The 26,123-nt window shown below is 35.5% G+C and overlaps 1 protein-coding gene across 1 annotated transcript in view; it reads left to right on the top strand.

Moving 5' to 3' along the window:
• The window catches only part of CSMD1 (CUB and Sushi multiple domains 1), a 2,598,423-nt gene that overhangs the window by 2,134,358 nt on the left and 437,942 nt on the right, over positions 1-26,123 (top strand). The window contains exon 27 of the mRNA XM_072634370.1: positions 20,122-20,313. Coding sequence (XP_072490471.1) covers positions 20,122-20,313 — 192 coding nt within the window. The remainder of the gene's footprint in view (positions 1-20,121; positions 20,314-26,123) is intronic.

Below are 26,123 nucleotides of genomic sequence, written 5' to 3'. Positions count from 1 at the left end.
AAGCCCTGGGAAATAAAACTACAGTGTTCTAAACCATCCCTATTGGCAAGGAACCTGCCATTCTAAGGGGCAGAGGCAGCATTCACAACAATGGACAGCCAAAGTAGTTCTTCTGAAAAAAAGGCTCTCGTCCAGTGCCTACAGAACCGAACCCAGGGTCAGGGTCCAGAAATAAAACAATTTTGCCTTTTACCTACTTGATAGAAGTCTTATGAGAGTTAATGAGATAATGCTTTTGAAATATTGTAGGCATAATGGAAGGAAATTGTTCTGCAAATTCAAAATATTATTATTATTATTATTATTATGGCTTGAGAATATTAATAAAAAGTATAATAAATCAGTTATTATCTGAGGTTTTGTATCCTACTCAGTAGTAGTAAAACCCCCAGACTGGAAAAGAGCTCAAGCTCAACTTAACTAGGATGGTGTTCATCTTCTAAATACAATTTTATGGAATCTAATGAGATATGCAAGCCAGTACCCACCTTTTGAGTGATATATCACTCCATTAACTTGACCACAGATACAATGTTTCACCTACTTGCAGATTAAATACCCTATCTGATGCAGAAATAACAAGCCAGATCAAACAACAGTTCCGTTTTCCTGGATGCAGTAAAATTGCATGGTGATAGTACCACACCTTTAAACTCAGGGTTCTGAGGAAGCTTAAGTGAGGGAAACATTGGAAAAATCATCAACCCCCTCTCACCAAGCATTAGTCAAATGAATTAATCATTATTGTTCATTACGATGTGACAGTCTTTGATCAAGTTGTATACATTCTTTTCCTATGTTTATTTTAAGCAAGAAAATATGTCTGAATAACTGAGATATGACACTACCCATTTACAGAGGAGAAAGTCAAGGATTTGTTAACTTGAAATGTAAAGTATAGAAAAAATATGTTAGACTTAAAAAAAAAATCCTGTCTCCAAACTTTAGATGAGAATGAATATGTGTGTATACACACATACATACACATGTGTATATATACATATATGTATATGTGTATGCATGAGAATAATGTATATGTGTATATATACATATATAGAGACTATGCATATGTCAATATGTGATATTTCTAATCAATTAGAGGAGGTCTGTGGATACAGAATTAACTGATCCTTGACAGTCTTGAGAGAATAGCTTCAGCAATTAGAAACCACTTTGTGAAGTATAAATATGTTAGGGAGCAGAATGCAGCAATATAGATAATGGGAGGTTTCTGTGGATAGGAAGAACTGATTGACCAAGCTCCTACAGGAAATGGAGTAGATGGCATCAAGGGTAAAATAGAGGAGTTAGATAAAAGATAGGACATAACAACTTTTCTTCTGAGGATGAGAAAAAAGAGAGATGAAGATACGGAAGAAATTTGAGGCATAGATTAGGAGAGATAGGGGAATGGATGATAAAAGCATTTAATACATGTTGGGGATACAAACAAACAAAAAAAAAAATGAGACTTCCTGCTGGGGATTAAGGAACTTGCATTTTAATATGGAAGACAATATGTATGGAAGGTTTCAGATGGAAGTTAGAGATATTTCATAGTCCTTAGGGCACAGCAGAAAAGCAGCTAGTAATGCCTCTTTAATGTCATTTCAGCTGTTACAAACATATATTTCTGATGTTGAACTATTTGACAGTGCCAAGAAGTTTGATGGCAAGGACTTTCTTTTCTGTGTCTTCAGTAACTATAGTGGTAGCACTTGGAACAACATTTGCCAGGCTGCATCTCCACAGGAGCTGCTTCCCAGGATGACAGCTGTGACCATGGTGCTGGAAGCATTGCTATTCCCAAGGCTCTTGGACTCAGAGCTATCTCCATTGGGGTTTAAAAGAAGTTAGTAATCAAGATGGTGGTGTTGGTTTGACTTACTTGGAACATGCTTCATCCTGTACATCCCTCAGGGTACCTAGCTGCTTTAGGTAGGCTAACACATCAGCTCTGTGAGCAGATAGACTGACTCAATTTTCTCAGTGAAGCTGGAGGATTTTTACTCTGATAGAGGTGTTTGGGGTTGTAAAGGAACCTTGAAAAGAATGATAATTTGGAACACCTTTTGGGGAAGGAGTGTGATTGAGTCAGTTATAGAAGATTACCATGTGACAATGAGAGCCAGGTTAAAATGCATATCAAATTGGTAGTGGAATTCCTCAGCATGTGTGCATAATTTCCTCCAACAGTACTCACTGGGCCCAAGGTAGGTGACAGGAAGGTGAATATTGAGGATGACTCAAGATTAAGGACTGGAAGGATAAGATTTGAACTCAAAGTATTCAAGGATGGAGAACAGTAAATGTTTTAAACTGTTAATTATGTTGCCAAAACTGTGAATGGAGGAGAAGGAGATTGGAGCAGTGATAATGGACTAAGAAAATAAAGAAGGAAGGAGATAATCAAGGTTGTGGTGAGGATGAGGAATACAGTTAGAAGTGATGTAGCCAGGAAGATGGAAGGAAGGAAAGAAATAAGCAAGAACTGAGCACTTATTAAGCACCAACTATGTACTAGGCATTGTGTTAAGTTCTTTATAAATAATAGTTATGCATTTGATACAACACCCCAGAGAGATAAGTGTTATAATTAGCCCTACTTTACAGTTGTGGAAACTGTGGCAAACAGAGGTTAAGTGACTTGTCCAGGGTCATATAGCTATATCTGAAGCCATAGTTCAATTCAGGTCTTCCTGACTCCAGGCCCAGCTGTCTACAGCCACAGGAGCTTATCATCTGAAAGGAAATCTCAGAGCTTTTCAAGGAAGAACAGAGAGTTTGAGGGAACTTTAGTCACCATGCACATTAAGAGGAGAGCAATTTGGAACAAGAATCTGGAAAGATGGGAAAAAACCCGAATAATGCAAAAGAAGGTTCTAAAAGTGGCGGTAAAGATTATGCCCACTCCACTTCATAGGGTGATCAATCAATCAGCATTTATTAATTGCTCACTATGAGCCAGGAACTGTGCTAGGCACTAAAGATGTAAGGGCAAAATTGGAACGCTTGTTTTCCTTAAGAAACAGATTAGATGGGAGGAGACAATGTGTGCATACATATATATTTGTAGATGCATGTACATATATATATACATACATATATTTATATATCCACCATTTATATTTAAATGCAAGTACATATAAGTAATGGAAAAGGGTATTGAATCTTAGAAGGATCAGGGATGCCATGTAGAAGAGGGCTTTTGAGTGGAGATTTTAAAGAAAATGAGATTCTAAGAGGCAGAGGTTAGGCGGGAATACATTAAAATGGTTTGCTAGTCCAAAGGGGAGGAACTAGGAGATGGAATGTTGTTTATGAGAATCAGCAAGAACTGTTGAGAGGAACGATCAGCATTAGAGAAAGTGGTTGGAGATAAGTTATCTTCCAAAAAAAAGACAGATTTCCTTCCCTGAGCTCCAGAAGATGGCTACTAGGTAAGGGAGAGATCTAGGGTGAAATGAATTTGTTAAAGACTGAGGAAAGACTCCAGAAGACCAACTTTGAGGTAATAGGGTTTCACAAGTTGGTATTCACAGGTGGATGCTTTATATACCTCAGAAGGAATGAATAGTTGTGAATTCCAAGCAATTGGCTATTCACTTCTGTTACTTACACTTCACAGAAACCTCAAAGGTGCCTGTGGAAAGTGTTTTTACACATCTTTGCCCAAGGCTTTTATCAGTCTTATAAGTAATTGAGTAGCTGTTAATTCCAAAGCTAACAGCTGTGCATACTTATCATTAACATTTCAAAAACATGTCAAAAGTACCTTTAGGGATCATTTTTTTTTCCCCTCTAAAAGTGTCTATTTTCCAGCAATAAAAGAAAAAATTTTGGGTGCAGCCTAATGAGAGAAATTCTTTACTAGAACTTCCCATAACTTAGCACATCCTCAGACTAGATTCTTATCTTAGATTCTTAGATTTACAGGTATAAATTAGGGTGCAAACTGCTTTACCCACTAATTTAAAAAATAATGAAGACACCAGTTCATAGGGAAATGCTACTTCAGTTTATCCTAAAAGAGATAATCCCACTTTTTAAAATTGCTTAAACATTTGACACTTCAAAACTGCTTTATCCCAGTTTAGAAACTAGCTTTTGAGTAACTTACAATTTTAGGCAATGAAATTTTTATAATACTCATTTTTTCTAAGAGATGTAGAAAGTGAGATTGAGGGAAGTTAAGTGACTTGTCTAAGGTTGCACAGGTGGTAATGAGGAAAGCAAACGTTCAAATCAGGGTCTCACAAATCTAATTAGTGCTCTTTAGGTTAAAAGAGTGCTTCTTCATCAAGACAATTTGCCATCATTACTTATGTTTTTTATGTATGATAGAAAGGTCTTTTTTTTCTTTGCAGCATTTAAGTACTTGCTATCTACTGTTTTACTATTATTTCGTGGCTTCATAATTTTAAAGCTGAAAGGAACTTCATAAGTTACCTAGTCCTTCCTCTTTAAGAGATGAAGTAAGTTCAGAGTAATGAAGTGTCTTGTCCAAATTCACACAGATAGAAGAGCAAAGATCAGATGCCAGATTTTGTCTCCAAATTGAGTGTTGTTTTCCCCCCTAGACATTAGTTGTATCACAATATTTGGGGGTTAAAAAAGTGTTTATTCTAAAAGACTAAAGGAATTGTCTTAATATCAGGCATTGAGATGATGAAAATGACCCAGAACACACATATGAGTGTGTACTGCTGGAGAATTCATCAACCTAGAGGTTCTAGGATCCTCCAGGAAAGAATTCTTTCCACTTTGGTCCGTCAATAACTTTAGAAACAGGGCTACAATATAAATTTAACTTTACCTGATGGGCATTTTACAGATATGTAGCCAGACAAGGAATAAAGGGAGATACACACATAAATAGATTGCATTTTTTTAATGTAGCATTAGCGCAGCATTACAGTCTCTTTACTTATTTAGGAGATTAAATAGTTGGGATAGGATGGGGCAGGGCGGTTCAGGGAGAGGGGAAAGGCGGAAGGGAGAGAGCATCTTCACCTTAGGTTTGTAATTTGTTAACCTTATTGTCTAAGGATTTGCCAAAGTGGTATGTTCTGGTGGATACCTTTCTCTGTGGTTAATCCCACTGACCTTCCTAGTGGGACCAGAGTTCTCTAGTTTAACCCATTAAAATATTATGGAGGTCTCTTTCAACAGAGAGATAATAGATTTACTTTGTTGTCGAATAAAATACAAAATGAATATCTAGTTACACAATCCTCTAGTTTCTTTTCTTTGACCTCCAAGGCTACTTTTTCTGGGGAGAAAATGTTTCTCCCAATCTGATACCGTGTAGGTTTTCTTCATTTTCTCCTGTTTATGCAGGGCAGCTACATGGATCAGTGGATAGAGTGCTGGAACTGGAGACAGGAAGATCAGAGTTAAATCTTGCCTCAGACACTTAACTATTGTGTGACCCTGGGCAAGTCTTTTAACCTTTGTTTGCCTTAATCCACTGGAGAAGAAAATGGCAAACCACTCCAGTATCTTTGTCAAGAAAATCCCATGGAGATATGGTCCATGAAGTCATAGATAGTAGGATACAACTAAGCATATGCATATGCAGTATGTTTACTTAGCTGGTAAGGTTACAGTTTCAAAAGTAAGTCAAAGACATACAAGGCAAAATCAAGTCCACGAATAGTTGCAGTTAGGAGGTGAATGCAGGGTGCTCCTTTCTATTCACCCACAATGAGGCTCATCTCTAGGTCCTAATCATTTGAGCCAGATGCAAGTGAGTCTCAACAAGCCAACTGAAGGAGGACCCCCTCTCCCTGTGATTACTTTCATCCCCAAATGCTGGATCCTGGATCCTGAATCAGCCCAGAGCTGTTCAGGCAATTCTCAAAACTGTCTGTATCTCTTAAGATAATTTTATTTTACTTTTTTTACAACTTTTTTTCTTGTTCCCACCTAGCTAAATTTTCCATTTTTCCCATTTTTTAAAGGTATTATTTATTTGCATATAGCAATCAGGTATCAGTGGACATGACCAAAGCACACCACAGTTGCCTAAGCTGAGAAAGCTGAATTTTTTTTCTCGGTAATTCAATGTTCCTATTGTCACAAATCAAACATAATGGTTCTCTACTGTCCTTGGCAATCGGAATTCAAAATATAACAATTCTAGTTCAGGGAAGATTATCCTTCCTGCATTTATGATCACAATATCATAATGATTAGACATTTACATTTCAAAGTATTTTCTTTGGGACAAGCTCATTCTAAGCATTCATATTCCTGGAGGATTTTTCTTAATTCTAGTCTCTAAATGAACAATATCATGGGGATATTGTTATCCCCATGAATCAACACAAGCTTTATGCTTATTGTTTTTTATTTTGTGAAAATAACAAGGAAAGTGAGGAGAATTTTTAAATTTCATTTTCAGTATAACATCATCCCTACAATGTTGCTTCTCTTAACAATGCAGAAAATTATGGAACTGTGTTTTGATTTAAATGTACCTTTTCTTGAATTCGTAATTTCACACTATACCATTCTTTCAAAACCATGAGTGAAACAAAATGCATAACTTTACATCATTTTACTTGTTTTTCTTTAAAATTTTTTCTAAGGCTAGGAAGGAAAGAATGAATGAATGAAGAATGAGAATATGGGAGGAGAAAGAGAGTGAAAGACAAAAAAAGAGAGGGAAGAATGAAGTAGTGAAAAATAAAATATTTGATTACTCCATAAGGAATCATACACCAAATATTTAGTACTCTGTGCGTATGCCTGTGCTAAGCACTAGAAAAAGTATAAAGATTGTATTCAAGAAGGCCCCTCCCTCATGCATCTCACAGACTAGTAATGGAAAAAGAAGATAGACAGCTGTGTAATACACAACATTGTATGACACTATACATGATGTAGAGAATTGCAAAGCTAACTCTTGGACAGAAGTTTTTACCACTTGAAAGAAATAAAATAGTTCTGGAGGAGGTGGTATTTCAATTGGGCTTTAAAGGATGGGGGAGCAACAGGCAAAGAGGCTAAAAACAACTCAATTATGTTTTTTTCTAATTTAGTTGTGTGAGTAAAATGTTTTATTATTTAAATTCAGTACTTCCAGTGGCTGAAATACTTTTCAACACGATGATTGCAATATTTTCAAAGTAACTATGCTTTAATTTTCATTTTCTTCAGTTTCTGTTGGTCTTCTTGCTAAGTGAGCCTGCCAGAAGGAAGGCAGAAGTATCACTCTTTTTATTAACCAAGTATTTTTCTTTCTATTGCATTACCTTCTGCAATGAACTTCTCACATACTGATTAAAAAGGTGAAAATGGTAAAGGCTTCTTTAACAATTCAAAGACTGATGCAATTAGCAGCTTTGATCTTCCATTTGCCTTCATCTTTTTTCATCACAATTACATTTATTTCAGTGGAACAATGAGCTCATGGAATGAGATTCTTCCTCCAATAGTACAACTGGCAATGCTTCCTGACTCCTCATCCTGTGTTATCCTTGTCCAGTCCTATCATAAGTCTCCCATTAAGGACACACCCATAATACTGGAGGTATTGCTCTAGGTCATTTCATATTTTATGGATGTCACTTGTGGTAACTATTAATCACAATTACATTTCTAATAATGATATAAATAAAAGAGAATGCCAGAGGCTTGTGCTCTATGATCATCTCTAATATTTACTAGTTGATCTTACACGTCTTTTGACTTCTATGGACCTTAGTTTCATCTATAAAATAATACTTTATTTTATATTTTAAAAAGTTGTTATGAAGTACTTTGTAACCTTGTAGTACTGTAATCAAAGCTATTAAAATAGTATATTATTATACTTTACTATGATTAAAGTCATTATGCTATGGTGGTTAAGGACCAGCCTTGAAGTCAGGAAGATTTGGGTCCAGGTGTTGTCTTCTAATACATTCCAGGTGTCTGACCAGGGGTTAGTCACCTCCTGGTACCTCTAAGAAACTCTCTAGAAGGATAAATTATAGATGAGTTGATGTCTCCTTGAATAGACTGTAACCTCTTTGAGAGAGGGGAGTCTTTCCTTTTTTTAAGTTTGTATCCTCACCACCACCATCAGTGCCTCCTGGCACATTAATTTAATAAACACTTTAAAGGAAGCTAGATGATACAGTGGACAGAGTGCTAAACCTGGAATCAGGATGACCTGAGTTCAAATTGGCCTCAGACATTTACTAGCTACATGACCCTGAGCAAGTCATTTAAACTCTGTCCACCTCAGTTTCCTCTCCTAAAAGTGGGGATAATAATAATATCTAACTTGAAAGATCTTTGTGAGTATCAAATTAACTTATATTTGTAAAGTGCTTGGTAAATCTTAAAGGTCTATATAAATGCCCATTATCTCCATCATCATGATCACTACCAATCTCAGCATCATCATTCTGATTCATTCTCTATCAGTGGAGGGATTTTCTATTTTTTAAAAAATGGTTTTGTAGACCACCTATCCATGTAGAACCTTGCTCACTCCACTCTCACATATTAGACCCTCGGAATAGGTATCTCATGTTCAGAGCCTGTGCCCACTCAATACCAGATCTTAGAAGCCCATGCTAACGACTTTACATTTCATAATTACTTACAGGACATAGTTCTTAAAATCATAGGATCGTATCTCTGGAGTTGGTCAGAGCTGAAAACTAGTCTGATTCCCTCATTTTACTCATGATGAAACAAAAGTATCATAAGTTTGAGATACCTGACCAAGGTCACAGAGCACTATCAGAGGTGATTTTAAATTTAGATCTTCTGACTACAGATGATGTAAGTTTAAATTCTAAGTCCAAATTCTAAATGCAAATTCGAATTCTCTCCAAGAGATGTATAATCTTTCTAGGGTACCACAAGTTCAAGGCAAAGCTATTTAATAAAATAGCATGATAAGGAAGTAACAATGGAATAGTTTCCATACAAATCTGCATCATTCTTTCACACAAATACATGTCAGGGGAACACTGGTTGCACAAAAGTCACATATACAAAAATAGACAAGTAGGGAATATGTGACCAGTGTATGGGTGTATGGAGGGAGACATATATCAGGAAAACATGCCTGGAGCACTTTTTGGAGGAGCAAACTACATAGCTAATGGTGCAGGGCTCCAGGATGACCTGGTAATAGCATCGTTCAGTTCTTTCTTTAGAGCTGCCAATGCTGGTCCTATGTCTGCACTTGGCAGGCATCATGTCTGTCACATAGAATATATACTGTCACATCTCTGTGGTTCCCCACATTTCTGTTTTTCTTAGACTTTACTGTTTCCCGCTGGATACATCACTCCACTGTTTTCTGTGTCTTTTGAAAAATACTGTCTGCTAGAAGATTTTGGACTTGCCCTTTTCAGAACCACCTACAATGTACCTGAGTTCTAGTCTTACAGATTGTGATGGCTTTAAAGCCTCTCCCTGATAAGAGCAGACTGCCAAACTCAGAACCAAAGTAAGCAAAAGCCAGGAAAAATCCTTCCAGAGTAAGATGGGAAGCAGCAAGTATGGTAGAAAGACTATGATTTACAGACAAAGGACCTGGATTTGAACACCATCTCTATAGATTACTATCTTAAAGACACTGGAGCAAATCACTTAGCCTATTGGACCTTCATTCCTTCAAATGTAAAATGAAAGAATTAGAAGAGAGGTTTTGTGTTGCTCTATATCTTCCATCTCCCATTTTTCTTTTCTTTTAACATCTTTCTGAAGTAGAAATCACAGTCATTGGTCTCAGATAACTGTTTGAGAATACCAGAAGTTCCCAAGATTCTCTCTGTCTTGGTGTCAAAGTGAATTTTGAGACAAGCAAAATGTTAATGACAGAGGCTACACACCTAGCCAGTGTTACTTCCTTTATTAAATATATCTTGCAACATGACTTTGTGCACCTCTGCTTCACTTAAATCTAATTCACACATAAGCTGAGACATCACCCCATGACGTAATTAATCTTCTAAAACAGAGGAAACACAACACCATATCTTGCAATATTAAAGCTCTACATTTTTGTACTCTACTTCTATCAGGGAAAAATCTTGCTGCCTCTTCTTCTGTGTGTTTTTGTGTGCATATGCATAATATTGAAATCTCTTATCTAACATTTGAAAACCTATATTTTAAGATCCTAAAGGAAATACTTCTGAAATAATCTTCCCTTCTCACTCAAAATCCTTTAGACTGACATATACGGCACATGATTCAATTTTACCTTTTACTAGCTATCTCTTGCCTTGGAATTGTGTGGTATTATTGTATGTATGTCTTGTCTACCAAAGAGCTATTCCTGTTGGGGGAAGAAAGAAGACAAGCTCAAATAAAGCCTTGAAAAGACCCAGGGTAGCAATAAAATGAAAATCTTTTTTTTTTTTTTACCCTATTTAAACATTTCTGGGCTGCAAAAATGACTTCTTTACCAAGATAGGAACTGGCATAGCTTTGAAACTTAAAATAGAGGGGTTAAATACAGAGACAAGTATCATAAATTCATGACATTTCTAACTGGGTTTGCTTCTTTTCATCAAAAGTGTTCCTGCATTTAATTCATGACAACTTTTATCTTAGCTTTTCTTTTAAGGTAACTCTAGTTTACTATGTCTCACACATAGAGGATGATCACATTTGGGGGAGGCAATAGTACTCACATTGAATGTATTCTTTTTTTTCAAAAGATCTTTTCCAAATAAAAAAAAAATCCAACTGATAACTTTAAAATATCTGAAGAATATGTAGTTGCACTAAAACTATTACATGCGGTCCATGCAAAAAGAGCAATCTAAAAAAGATTAAATTTGAATATTCTAAGTTGGGGGTGGAGAGTTACGGGGGTGGAGGGGAAGAGTGTGGGTTAGATGTATAGAAGTAGAAGACACTGCTGTAACAATTATATTTATTGCTAATAGTATAGACTGGACTCAGATTACCACAGAAGAGGGAAAAAGGGAGATAGAGTAGAAAGGGTCTTAGCATTTGATGTGAAAGGACTTAGGTTTTAACCTTGGCTGTGTTGCTTGCTTCCTGTGTGACCTTGGGCAAGCCATAACGCCTCATTTAGTCTCTTCACCCTGAGATGATTTCTTCGGTTCTATGTGATCTTCCAGCTCTGAAACAATAAGGATTCATACCCAGATCCTTTGATTGTTATCCATTGTTCTTTCTGCTATGTTATTTTGATTCCCATGATGAGCACAAGTAGCTTAGTTTTTACTTCTAGCATCTGTCAATGACCATCTTTTAAAGAATACCTGCTACCCCCAAATCAGATCTTACAAAAAACCCCACTAATTAGAAATATTTCTTCACTTTGTTAAAGAATTCTTTACTAAGTTCCTATATAAAAAGGTTATCCCAATTTATTTTAATAATACAATTCAAGCTATTGGAATGTTGCTTTATATACATTTCACAATCACCTCATCTGAAGTAAGGTATCCCATTACTTTGGGGAGAAAAGATAACACATGACTACTGATTATAAAAGGTAACATTTTCAATAATAACAATTTAAAAATAGTAGTTATGTAGCAGTGGAACTTTTCCAAGGAATGTATGTGACTACAACACCTATCATTTTCTAGTTTTTGGTCATCTTTGTTATTCTAGTGACTGTGAAAGTAGAGTCTCAAAATAATTTTAATATTTATTTTTCTAATTTCTAAGTAATTTGGAGCATTTTTTCATCTGACTATAGATATTCTGAATTTCTCCTCTTGAGAACTGTCTGTTCATATCTTTAGACCATTTATCAATTGGAAAATGTATCTTTTTTTCTTATAAACTTGAATCAGTGCCTTATCTATCTTGGAAATGAGACATATGTTAGAGAAACTTGCTGCAAAAGCATTGTTTTTTTTTAACCTAAATGTTTACCTTTTATTCTTAGCTTTTTAGATTTGTTGGTGCAAAACACTGTAATCTTGTATAAACGTAATTATCCATTTTATCTTCTATAAGCTTATATTTTCCTAATAAGTTGTAATTGCTAGGTAAATGTAAGCAGTTGCTGTTATCTAGGGGTACATTTAGAACTACATCATTGAGTATATTTCCAAAAAAAAATAGCAAGTGATCCATGGAAAAACTTGTGCCTCTGGTAGTATTTGCTCCCTGTATTGTAATTTTCTTTGCTTTTAGTGAGGTAAGGAAGAATTTGATGTGTTTGAATTTATATTAGGTAAAAAAAATCTTAGAGAATCATTATAGCCTACAATGACATAATCTATAATTATCTAGAAAACAATGCCTAGAATTACTTTGTATGATTCCATCTATCTGTGTGGTTTTTGTCACTTTATGTTGCAAAATGAAATGTAGGCCTAGTGCTTTTAAACTCCGTTCAGTACATTTTCTCCATGGCTACAGTGAATCAAAATGATGAGGAATTCCACTGGAACAATAGAGTAGACATATACCCAAGATATTCAAGGGCTTTTGAGAGTCATTTTTATGACCTAAAATGTTCAGGGAACTAGTGTGCAAATTTGCAATTGTCCAACACTTCAATTCCCTTTCTAAGGCAATGGCAGAACCAGAATAACGCAACCAAAATTATTGCTTTCTTTTTTATGGCAAAAACCTAGAGATGTTCAAAGTAACCAAAATCCCATATGGAGAAAAAATACTTAAGGAAAAAATAAGTAAAATTAATCTCACAGCACATAAAATGAATATTCCAATAAAAAATAGAGTAAATGCATATTTCACTACTAACTTTGTTATGACCCTGAAGGTGCAATAGCAATTTCTGACCCCAACTTTAACATCTTTTGTTGGGAGCTCTCATAGTACTTTCTGTATAAGTCTTATTGCCATTGCCCAAGCAACATCCTCTAGCCACTCAAAAACAAAAACAAAATAACACAGGCCTTATTTCAGAGTAAACTATAATATTTCCCACTGCATTGCTTAAAATTGTTTTTCTTATTTTTTTTATTGCTTTTGTAATCTGACCAACAATAATCCCAAGAGCTTTCTTTCTTTTTATGCCATAATGCTAAAGTAAAAAGGGGACTGGCTAACAATGGGGTGGAGTGGGAGGTGGGGCACAGAGAGAAAGAGAGAGAGAGAGAGAGAGAGAGAGAGAGAGAGAGAGAGAGAGAGAGAGAGAGAGAGAGCACACTTCAACTCTGCTGAACTTTGGCAATTGATTTCTTAGTGACCCTACATACTCCTGTATACTTGACCTTGAGGATGCCTCCCTAGATGCCTGTGTAAAATCCTGTGCATTTTTTGTGTACTTTGCATTAAACTTAGGCAGGTTATGTACATGCAACAACAGTAACAATGACAACAACAAGTGACGATATCCAGCATTGGTATGGAACTTTAAAGTTTAAGTACTGTACATAAGTTATCTCATTTCTTCCTCACAACTATATGAGGTTATGGTGGTTTTATTTATTTTTTAATATTATTATTGATCTTTTGTTTTTTAAAAAATAGAACCATATCTTCCACCATCATCCCTCCCTTTTCACTTCCCACAAAACCATCCCATTTTTAGAGACAAAAGAAGAAGTGAAAGGAAGAAAATATCAGCATGACTGATCAATACATACAAAACTATGAAAATATGTTACATGGACAATAGTTCTGGACCTTCCACCTCTGAAAATGGGGTGAGGTGGGAAAGTCTTCTCATAGATCCTCTTCTGAGCTGTTCTTGTTCTTTACTCATGTGTGTGTATGTGTGTGTAACTATTTTCTCTGTTTACGTTGTCATAGTTATTTGTGTATATTATTTTCTTGGCTCTGTGTCCTTCAGTTTACATCTTTATATGTAGCTTTTTCCATGCTTTCTGTATTTATCAAACCGATCAATTCTTACATCACATTAATATCGTGTTACATTCATGTACCACAATTTATTTAACCTTTTCCCTAATTGATGACCATCTACTTCATTTCTGATCCTTTGCTTTCACAGAAAGGGCTTTTATAAATATTTTAGTGTTTTTAAGACTTTTTTTTTCTTATCAACAGTCTCTTTGGGGTACAAATTTAGTAATGGAAGCTCTGAGTCAAATGAGCATTTTACTCACTTTATTTTCATAATTCCAAACTCCTTTCCATAATATCTATGCTACTGTGTGTAGCTCACATAAAATTCCCATTTTAGAGGTAAGGAAACTGAGACTGAGAAAGATTAATCAACTTTCCTAAGATTACACAGCTGGTAAGGATCTGAAGCAAGACTTAAACTCAGATCTTCCTGGTACCAAGTCCAGTGATCCTTATCCACTGTGCCACCTAGTTTTCTGAGATTACTATTATTTTACAAAGTAAATTACTTAAATGCTGTATCAGCACCCCAACATACACAGGGAGACCTACTACCACAGGTTCTTAGATCTGCATTCATAAAAGGAAAGCAACTTTCAAGGTCTTGACAGTCACTTTAATTAAGCACAGGTATCCAAGAAAATCAAAATCAAAATTTCAGAGAAAATACAGAGAAATCAAAAGTCAACAGACATGCTTCCAAAATGTCTGACCATTACAAAAATACACTTCTGACCATTACATACATACATAGCTACCAGAGAGGGAAGCATCAACTTCTCAGTTTTAGCGGGGGTGGGAGGAAAGGGTATGCTCCTTTATGGCTTCCCAGAGTCTCTCCAGCTAAAGAAACCCTTCCAGTCAGTAAGCCCCAAAGTGAAACCTCACTTTCAGAGTATTTAATCTGTGACCCAGTGCATCAACAGAAAAATACAAAAGATACTTGGAACCCTCCTACAAAACAATTTCTCAATCAATGTTCCCAAGATGGGTAGGCCAATCAATGGGTGGGAAAGATCCTCCCCAATCACTTCATTCAATTGAAGGCACTTTTAGTAAAATAAAAATAGCAAAGGATCCTAATTTCATTGCCATTACAAATACCTGACTGATAATTGGTTTAAGATAAGTTTTAACATATACATATAATATGTGGACATATAAAACAGCAAAGGCTGAATTTCTTTTGTTTCTAAACAAAAAAAATTCAAAATCCTGAAAGAAATGGAATAATTAGCATAAGTTTAAAGTCTGGGTTCTAGGAAAAATGAATTTAGCTGTGTACCTTAGGGATTTGGTCCTTTCTTTCTAAGACCAAGACCTTCCTTCGGGCCCACTTTCATTAACATCCCAGGGGCATGTTATCTTTCCTCTCTTTTCTGGGAAGTTGAAGATAATTAAATTTATGTTATGTTTAATTAACTAGTACCTACCATTGATATTTTCTTTATGAAATCTTCAAAACATTTTATGCATACTATCTTCTTTGGGCAACTATATCAGTAAGTACCCCCAACATATACAAGGGGACCTGCTATCACAGGTTCTTAGATCTGCATTTATTAAAGGAAAGGCAACTTTTGAGGGGTCAGCAATCACTTTAATCAAGTACATGTATCATTCACTTAGTTTAGGGGGAAAAGTCAGCACCCTTAACTTCAGAGAAAACACAGAAATCTAAATCAACAGGCATCATTTCCAAACTGCCTGACAGTAAGCAATACATACCATGACAAATCAACAGATAGATACAACTGCCTGACCATACATACATTGTTACCAGAGAGGGAAGCAACAACATCTGGGTTTTCAAAGCCAGGGGGCTGCTTAGCAGCTTCCCAGAGTCTCATCTGGCACATAAAGTTTCTTCCAAAAACTAAGTTCCACAATAAAACCACACTTCAGAGTATTTATAGACTCTGAGCCAGAGAGAATCACATGCCTTAAGAGCCAGTGCCTCATTAACAATTAATGGGGGCTTTCCTACAAATCTTCCCAGGCCCATTAATGGGAGGAGGGGGGAGATCTCCTTTTATCACATTATTCAATCAGAGGCACTTGATTATACTAAAACAAAAACAGCACAAGATCCCACTTTGCTTGCCATCACAGCCACTCACCAATGCTGTCAGGTAGGTACTACAGATATTATTCTTTCCATCTTATAGATAGTGAAACTGAAGCTCAGAGAGATTTGGTCCCACTTTAGTCCCACTGACACTAAATAAATATCAAAAACAAGACTTTTTCCTACATCTTCCTGATTCAGAGTGTACACACACACACACACACACACACAGACACACACATATACATAGATATATTAATATATTATTCAGTGAAACTTCTCATGATTGTTCTCTCAGAGGTTTCAAATCTAGGAAACTCTCTTTGCATATACATGTATATGCCTACAGGTGGCTAGATAGATAGATAGATAGATAGATAGATAGATAGATAGATAGATAGATAGATAGATAGATAGACAGATAGATATAGATATAGGGATATAGATATCTATATCTATATATTTGTATATGGTTAAATGTATGCACATGTGTATTGTGTATATATTTGTATATACATGCATATATGCATATATTCAGCCCTAATATATCTCTTCCACTCCAATACCATGAAAGCACACACCTATAAAAATCACCCTACAGATGTGTTTATAGGAATTACATGAAACAAATACACGTTGGAGTCATGTCTGAATTACAGCCCATGTGCATTATCTGAGCCTCAGTTTCTTTATCTTTCAGACATGGAGGGTTTGAAACTGATGACTTCTAAAATCTCTTTCAGCTCTAAATCTCATAACTGTTTGACAGCTTTTCTTTTTATGTCTTGATGGATTTCATCTGACCAATCACATTAATTAGATCCTCCAGGAATATTATACTACTCTTTTCCTTTAAGTTGCCAAACTATTAAGTCACCATTCTCAGAATTTCAGATCTGAAATATTGAATAATAATGACTATGTATTTTTCTTTATTTAAAAGAAGTAGAATTTCTGGAACACATTTAGTGAAACAAAGGAAAAAGATATCATCTGAAATAAAAACATCATTCCTCAATCATTTGATGAATGATCAAGAAGATAAAGAGAAAATTTCTAAATTCATTTTTTTTTCTTTGGGATTGGATCTGTAATTTCATCTGAGTGGGGAGTTTCTGATGAGAAATTTCCTCAGTAGTATAGGGCTAGCACCTTTTCTGCAGCAATATGGATTTAGGGGGTTTCCTGGATACATAGAGGTTAAGTGAGTTCCTTAAAGTCACAGAAGCTACTATGTGGCAAGGCAGGACTTGAACACAGGTCTTCCTGATTCCAAAGTCAGATCACTATTCATTACCTAATGCTGCCTCTCATGAAAACTTTATGTGTAACAGGTCAATTCAATAAGCATTTAAGTGCCGATTATGTGACATAGTATCATTTTCAGTCTATTAGCAATACAAGTAATTAAAAGCAATACCAGAAGGGGTGAGTGAATGGATGATTATGTGTGTGTGCGTGTGTGCATGTGTGCATGTGTGTGTGTGTGTGTGTGTGTGTGTGTGCTGGTGAGAAGACAGAATACAGTAAAGTTTTCATTAAATAATGATATAGAATAGGGATTATTAGACTTTAGTCCCCTCCACCTTTGACCCACAAGGGCAGAACTTGGAGCAATGAGTAGAAGTTTCAGAGAGGCAAATAGAGGCTTGATGAAACAGAGAGAAAAAAAAAATAGCTGAAAAAAATTACAATTCGCTGAATCCAAATGGACTACCTCTGGATGTAATTAATTTTTCATATTAAGAGTTTCTTTGAAGGTTAGATGACAATAGGATAATAGACGTAGAACTTGGAGGGACCATAGAGATCATTTACAAATGAGGAAACTGAGGCCGGGGGTACTTAAATGATTCACTAAAATCACAAAGTAGAAGTTATAAAAGTTATTTTTCAGGAATGAGTTGTTATAATTTGTTCCTGAGGGTCCTTTCACCTCTGAAATTCTTGATAATGAAGACAGAATGTCAATAAAAAGACCAAATGTTAAGGAATTTTCCAGGATTGAGACTAGGCATGGGCACTGTCAGAGCTGATGACTATACTCAAACACTTCCATCATTCAATTATATCATTTCTTTCTCAGACTTATCTTAGTTCAGTCCTGAAATTTCTATCATTCATGTTACCACTGTTGATATGATAAAATGCACAGATATTATCTCTAGGCCTCTTCTCTCTTTTTTAAAGATTATTTTTATTTTGTTTGTCTCAATTACATGTAAAAACAATTTTAACATTTCTTAATGATTTTTTGAGTTCCAAATTCCATCCCTATCATCATTCTCTCCCCTCTCTTTGAGAAGGGAAATGCTTTGATAAAGATTATACATGTGCAGTCATGTAAATCATGTTTCCATATTAGCCATATTGCAAAAGAGAACACAGACCAAAAAAAAAAACAAAACAAGAAAAATAAAGTTTAAGAGGCAGGCTTTGATCCACATTCAAGTTCTGCGAGGGGAAAGTTGAGGTCCCCTCAGTTTCATCCGGTGTCTCATTTAACTTTTCTTTTAATAATTTTGATGCATATCATTTGTGTGTATATGTTTAGTATTGATATTGCTTCATTGTCTGTGGTACCTTTTAACAAAATGTATTTTCCCTGCTTATCTCTTTTGCTTTTGCTTTGTCTGAGATAATGATTGGTATCCCTTTTTTTTATTTTAGCTGAAACTTAATTGAATCTGCTGCAGTCCCTTATTTTTACTCTGTGTGTCTCTGTTTCAAGTGTATATCTTATAAACAAGATTGTCTGCTTCCATTTTATGAGTGAATTCATCCCATTCATATTCACAGTTTTGATTCCTGTGTATTTACCTCCATCCTATTTTCCACTGTTTATTCATCTCTCACTATTTTTCCTCTGATTCTCCCAAAAAGAATTGTCTTCTTCAGTTTGTGTCTTGATCTTCCCTTTTCTAATAATAACTCTGGTCAACTTTTTTATTCTTGTTGCTTGCTCATTTTTGAGCCTATTTCTTAACTTTTAACTTTATGTTAAAGTTCAGCTTTGCTCTTGAGGTTCTATTCTAAGTTTTATGTTTCTTGTGATGCAGTTTTCAAAGACACTTCTAGAAATCTGAAAGTTTTCAGTTCTTCCAAAGTGGTATGAGCTAAGGAGAAGTATTGTCACTACTTTCCTGACCTATACGCTGGCATCCCAGCCTCCATGAGCACTCCTCTACGCCCTGGAACTACTACTGCAAATGCTCTTGGTCCTTCTGACCCTGTAAATACAACTTGGGAAAGAAATAGTGTGCTTCTCAGTTCTGAACATGAGACACTCTTCTTTGAGGGGCCACATGCACTTCTCTTTGCCTTGGAATTTGACCTATTCTCCTAGAGCTACAAACTAGTGCATTAATGTTCCTTTTCACCCTGGGAACTCTGGAGTTCACCCAGAACTCTGTATAAACAACACAAAAGGGTCCTGCTCCCAGTACAAGCAAAGGGTGACCTACAATCTCCTGCTGACCAGTTGTACCATACCCCAACAGTCTGCGTGCTGAGAGCTCCCAAAGCTGCTGCCTTGATAATGCTGCTATCCCCAAGTCCTAGCCTGCACTGTACTTCTAGGGCCCACAACCACTACCTGATAAGATATACCTTTCCTGATAGCAACTTCCTAAGATATCTTGGGTTGGAAAATTGTTTCACAGCCATCTTTTCTTGGTTCTGCAACTCCAGAATTTTATTTGATGCATTATTTAAAGTTATTTGGAGGGAAATTTGGTAATGTTCAAGTGAGCTCCTTTTATTCCTCCGTCTTGGCTCTTCCCTTTCTTAGGCCATTTCCCGTACTATAATGACACAGATTATTTGATCACATGAATAAGCTGGCAACTTGGGTTTGAATTTCCTGACTAAATTTGTCTTGTGCTCCCTCCTACCCAAAATGGTACTTAAAAGTTTTGTATTTCTAATAGGAACTCTGACTTATGACACATATGGCCATTAAACAAATATATAGTTGGAATGTTGAAATGAATTTTTAGCTTATTTGCTAAGTTAAAATAGGGAGGAAAATGAATATTAGTTTTTATGCCTGTTTGTTTCACCAACAGCTAACCACATTATATCACAAGCAATGTATATCTTATTGAATGTATTTATGTGGAGGACAAATCACTTTCATGTTCTTACAGATCAAGAGATGTCATGATAATCTAAGAAATGCTCTAACAAAGAAGTATTGATTTGTGATCATATGAATTTAGTAAATATGATCTAAATACATTCATCTGTTAACTAACTTTTCTTTGTAGCATCTATTGCATCCACTTGCAATGACCCTGGTATGCCTCAAAATGGCACTCGCTATGGAGATAGCCGAGAACCTGGAGATACCATAACTTTTCAATGTGATCCTGGATATCAGCTACAAGGACAAGCTAAAATCACTTGTGTGCAACTGAATAACCGATTCTTCTGGCAACCAGACCCTCCTACATGCATAGGTAGGTTGCAATTTTTGTTGTTTGATTTTCATTTTTGAAAAAGGCTAATGACATAGGTGGGTGGTTGTGTATGGAAAAGAAGCAAAAAAAAAAACCATTAAAACTTTTAACTTAAGATTAAATTGCCTTTATAATTATTTCAATTAATTTATATTGCAAAAACTATGTCTTACATCTTATCTCAACCTCTGAAATTTGTTGCTTGAGACACTCAAAGTTTTGTGAATATTTTATATAATGTTCTGAGGAGGCAAGGTAGCACAGTACCATAAGCAAGTGATTTAGAGTTCTAATCTTGGTTCTGCCTTATTATCCTTTTGTGACATTGGATAGGTACCTTTCCTTTTCTGGACCTCCATTTCTGTGAAATGTATGAGATTTATATGAAATGATCTATGAAATTGATTTTGGACCTATATTCTAAAATAATAGTAATAATAATAATAACTAAGTTTTATATAATGATGTAGATTTTCTTATCTGGCTTGGAAATATTAGAGGTAAATTCTGTAAGCATGAAAATTCTTGATCTACAAATAAGAGAATGGAGGCTTAAAGAGATTATGTGGTTAGATTATTGACATATAACTAAGGATGCTCAAATAGTGTGAAGGTAACTAGGATTTGTATAATATTTCCTACAATGAAAATCCTCTTATTAAAAACAAAAATACATCCCAGCACTAACACTTCAAAGTTCGGGTGGTTACAGATTTATGACCTTAAATTTGCCTCTAATTTTAATATGGAAAGTTTTCGCTAATATACTCAATTAACTTAAAATCATTTCCTTCTTTGAAATTACTTCTCAAATACTGAGTATCATTTAAAATTTTTTAATTGAAAACTAGAAATTATTCCCCTCAATATGAGAGGAGAGTCACTTTCAGCCAACCAATTAACAAAAATTCACAGAGAAGTTACAAGAAGCCAAATGTCGCACTAGGGGGCAGAGATACAAAGTAAAAAAGAAGAGAGTAGAAAGGAGAGGAAAGGGAAGGGAAAAGAGAAGGAGAAAGGGAAAAGGAAAGAAAAGAAAAAGTTTCCATCCTCAAGGAGCTTACATTGCAATGGGGGAAAATTGTGTATACAGATGAAATGTAAAGTATAAAGAATCAGAAGAGGACTCACAGAGAAAATAGTAAGAGGAAAAATTATTTGATAGTTTAAAAAACATTTCAATTTTTGCTCAATATGTGTTGAGTAGCTAAATTTGTCCCATAACAAATTTTATTTTGTTTAGGGCAACTATTGAATATATTCTTGATATAATTGTAAGTAATAGTGTATTTATGGTAGTAGAATACTTTAAAAAATAGTAGTTAAACATAAATTGTGCCTCTCACATTAATTATTTGAATATAAATACTTTAGAGTTTCATCCTAAGAACATTAAAAATTGTTATTTTAATGATCTGTCACATTTCAATTTGTGTTTCCCTATGATGTAAAATTTAATTAAGTTCTCAGGAGAGTCAGTGATAGTGAAATGACACGCACATAGTTAATCTGCCATTTTACATAGGGTAACCTTGAGGGGATTTTGAAGTTTAGAATAATTTTTATTGTCACATGCATGGCAGCATTGAAATTCTCAGTAGTCCTATAAAGCAATGACATACAGCTTTTAAAATTCTCACAAAGCACTTATTGTAGAATACTGAGGATAGATGCTATTTAATAGCAGTACTTATTAGCATTCCAAACACTCAGACAACGATTCATGTTTATTTAATGTTTCAGGCTGTATTCACACTTTATAACTTTCCTGGGAATCTTCATGTGTTTTACCTCAAGCTGAGTCATCAGAAGACATGCAAGATTTGTGATTTTTTTTACTGGAGTAATTACCTATAAAATCAACCATCTTGTTAGTTGGGTCTATTTTTAAATGAAGGAAGTCTTCAGGTTGTTCGCTGCATTTTTGACTAGGGGGAGAATACATTAAACAGCTACCAGTTAATGTCTTACAAATAGTCCTCTGCTTAGATCAAATTAAACACTTAATTCCAAATTCACATATCTTTCCCTCTAATTTATACTGCTATTCAGGCTCCAAAATTAGTCTTGTGATTGCCAGTGACAAATGGAAAACCTATTGTAACTCCAAGGAGAACTAAGTAGGAGTCTGATGCTGAACTTTCACTCTTTTTTTTTTTTAATTTTATTTTTTTTAGAGGGCACTCAGTCTGGTTTAAAAAAAAAATCAAATCAGCAAACAATTATCGAGGACTTTTTACATACTAAGCACTCTAGGAGGAGCTTAGGGAAATGTACAGTTTGGATGAAACATACACCCTGCCTAGAAGGAATTTAAAGACTAGTAGGGGAAATATGATGATCTTTCTATAAATGTTTTCCTCTTGAAAGATAAAAGAAATATACATATATATAATATATACCCATATACATGTGTATATGAATATATACATTCATATATATATGTATGTGTGTGTTTGAATATATACACAGAGAGTGCATTTGAATGAAGACTGACTATATCAGTGCTTCTCTTGATTCTCGTTTAGTGTCACAGAATATTATAATGTTACAGCGAGAAACTGTAGAGGTCATCTAGTCCAACCCTCTCATTTTTATAAAGAAGAAAACTGAGATCAAGAGACTGACAGAAAGGAGTCAGATTTCAAAGTTTACACAATGTCAGAGCTGGGATGTGAATCCAGCCTTCTTTGTTCCCAGTTTAGTGCTTAGTACACCATCTTACCTTTGACTCATTTCCAGATGTGGCTTAAGGGCCTAAAGGTCTTGTAGACTAGATGTTACACCTGCATTGGGCTACTTTCTCAGCTTTTACTTTCACTGCAAGATTGGGTACTCAGAGGGCAGCTGTTATCTCTGGTCCTAGGGATAACTATAGGTTTTCATTACTAATCTTGTACCTGTACATCAGGATCATCTCTTGTCCGTGGATTTCCCTAATAATAACCCAGGAGACAAAATTAGTTGTAAGCAACCATGTGTACTAAGATGACTTAGTAAAAATAGTGACAAAACATTTCTTACATAAAGCTGGGATAAAATCTCCCACAAATACATGGAAAACTGAGCTCAAACTTAAGAATATCACAGTAGTGAGGCACATGGGTAATATGGCAAAGGTATATTGTATCATGACAAAAGTATCTCACAATTCAAGAACTACAGTAACTAGAAATCCTCACCTTGTGGAATCCTTTCAGTGCTTCCTCTTAAGCAAAGCATTTTTACTGCTAGCTAAGTCTCAGAGGGGTCTGATCCCTCCTGAGTCCATAGATGTCATTCTTCTCTCCTACTAAGGGAGTTAATTTCTTTGAAACTCTTTCCTCTCTCTGGTAAATATAGTTCTGTATCTATGTCTGTCTGGACTGTATTTCTGCTCCCTGATCAATGTAATCTCTCCTACTGGTCCATAGCATTCTTTTAAAGCAGCATGTCCCCTATGTCAACATTTATGGGTGTGGTGGTGTGGATGTGCAGAAATTCTCTTTCTCCCCCATGGTGACCTCCTTTACAATCAAATCCCACCTTGTCATCTCTCTTACTCAGAAATTCTGAAAATCAGTGGGGTTTAGTTACTTAATATCCCCCAGAGGTATAGCTGATGTTTGCTAAGCTACTCTAAGTTTCCCTTGCTTAACTTAATTAGAGAGGTGTTAACAACTCATAAAGGACTGAAAAGTTTTATATCTTGTTAGGTGCTGGAAAAGATACATAGTTAGGATAAGATGGTCCCTACCCTTATGAAACCTCAATCTACTGAGGGATATAAACACCAATATAGTTAATGGACAGGAGTAGGGTGGATGTGGAAAACTTCATAGAGGAGGGGAGCTTTTATTTTTGGATTTAAAGGATGAAAACTAATTAAACAGGTAAAAAGAAGACATTCAAGACACAGAGAACAACTTTAGCTTAGATGTAAACACAAGATTACTCACTCCTCCACCCCCATATTTTTTGGCACGATACAGATATTGAGTTTAGCATCTAGTCAGCATGAATAATTAGCTAAAAATTAGGAAGCTACATGATGGGAAAGGTAATGTGATTATTATAAATTATTCTAACTTCCTTACTAGCAGCCTTGACCACCTAAAGGTCCTTGCTTTTCCACCTCCCCTTCATATATTTTCTTCCCCCATTAGAAGTAAGCTCTTAGGGTAGGAATTGCCTTATTTGCTTATCTTGTATGTTCAGGACTTAACACAGTGCTTGGCACATAGTGAGTTCTGAATAAATGCTTCATTTTCCTCTCCTCCTCTTCCTCTTTTGCTTTCTCTCCCTTTTATTGCACAAGTTGTCCACCCCTCTACCTATTCATGGAAATATCCTCCCTCCTGATTTAAGCCTTTTGGAAAGATGTTGACATCATCATGGTTCTGTTCAAGAGTCATGTTCTTAAACAGGCCTTTCCTTATTAATCCCAGTTGCAAATGCCATCCCTTCAAATCACTGTATTTCCTTTTCTACTAAATATGCTGTATTTCTTCAGCAGAATATAAGCTCCTTGAAGGCAGGTCTTGAATTTGCCAGGATAGGGACTGACACAGTGCCTGACACTTAGAATGCACTTCAGTGCATGTTGATTGACTGCAATGTGAAGATTAATTGACTATTTAGGAGGCTCAGGCCTTACCCCAAGTCAGAGCTAAGCAGCCTGCTCTAGAGTAGCACTGGGGAATAAAGAGGAAAGGACAGGTAATTGAATAAATTAGTTATAGTCCTATAACCCTCAAAGGTCCCCACATTCAAATTCTTTGGGGGCTATAATTCTGTAACACTGTCCATTCAAGTTGGTGGATTCTTTAGTTGTATTACATATTCACCTCTAATCTGTCTTCAAAATATTTGCACAAGTTCTCTAATTAAAACCTAATGAGATTAAAATGGGAAAGCAAGAATAAAGGAGGGAACAAACAAGCAAGAGCTACTTAATTCCACTTTAAAGATTTTAAACAGTCTCAACCCAAAGCCTCTCCTGGGACCTGCAGGGAACAAAGCCATGATTTTTCCCTTTGTTTTTCTTCAGTCAGTATTTGAATGTTATATCTGAACTCGCCCCCTCAGAGCACCCTGGAGCCAATGGCCTGAATCTGTCACTTCCCATATCTGAAAACCTGTATTGAGTCAAATCTGCTTCTTAGATCTTCAAAAACTTTCTTTTCTCAAGTTAGCATGCACTCCTTATTTTGTCTCCCTCCTTTCTCTTCCCCTGCAACCTTTTAAAAAACGATCAACATCAGTTCTTTCTGTTTCTTTAGTTCAGTAAAAGGTATTCAGGTAGAAGGTAATTCTTCTCCACTCACCCTTATTGGGCATTATACATAAGCTTAGCACATAGTAGGCATTATATAAATGATTATTCCCTTTCTCTCCTTAAGGGAGGGACAGTGAGGGAGTTGGGGGAAATGTTGAATATATAAGGTTGAGTTAAATAGTATGGTGGTGAGATTTTAAGTGATTAGGTTATCTGGGCATCTTTGTTCCATAAAGTCCAAACCAAGCAGAGCAAGGAAATCACATTTGATAATTTCTGATGAATGTTATTTAAAAATAATAATTTAAAGATCTCATGCTATTCTAAATATGACTTTTCAACAACGAATCTAGAAATTCCTATTTTTCTTTAATAACACACATGATTCTTTACCAACATCTATATCAAATGTAACCTTATTAACTTTGGATGGTCTTGGGTTTTGGTAATATTTCATCATATAACTTGTCTTGTACTTAGTAGAATCTCAATAAGGATATGCTGAATAAAAAAGTAAATTGTTCTCATAATATACAGGAAAAATAACTTCTCT

This window comes from Notamacropus eugenii, chromosome 1, assembly GCF_028372415.1.
Source record: "Notamacropus eugenii isolate mMacEug1 chromosome 1, mMacEug1.pri_v2, whole genome shotgun sequence".
NCBI classification, from domain to species: Eukaryota; Metazoa; Chordata; class Mammalia; order Diprotodontia; family Macropodidae; genus Notamacropus; species Notamacropus eugenii.
Note: the sequence above shows the minus strand (reverse complement) of the source record. Positions and strands in the feature narration are given on the sequence as shown.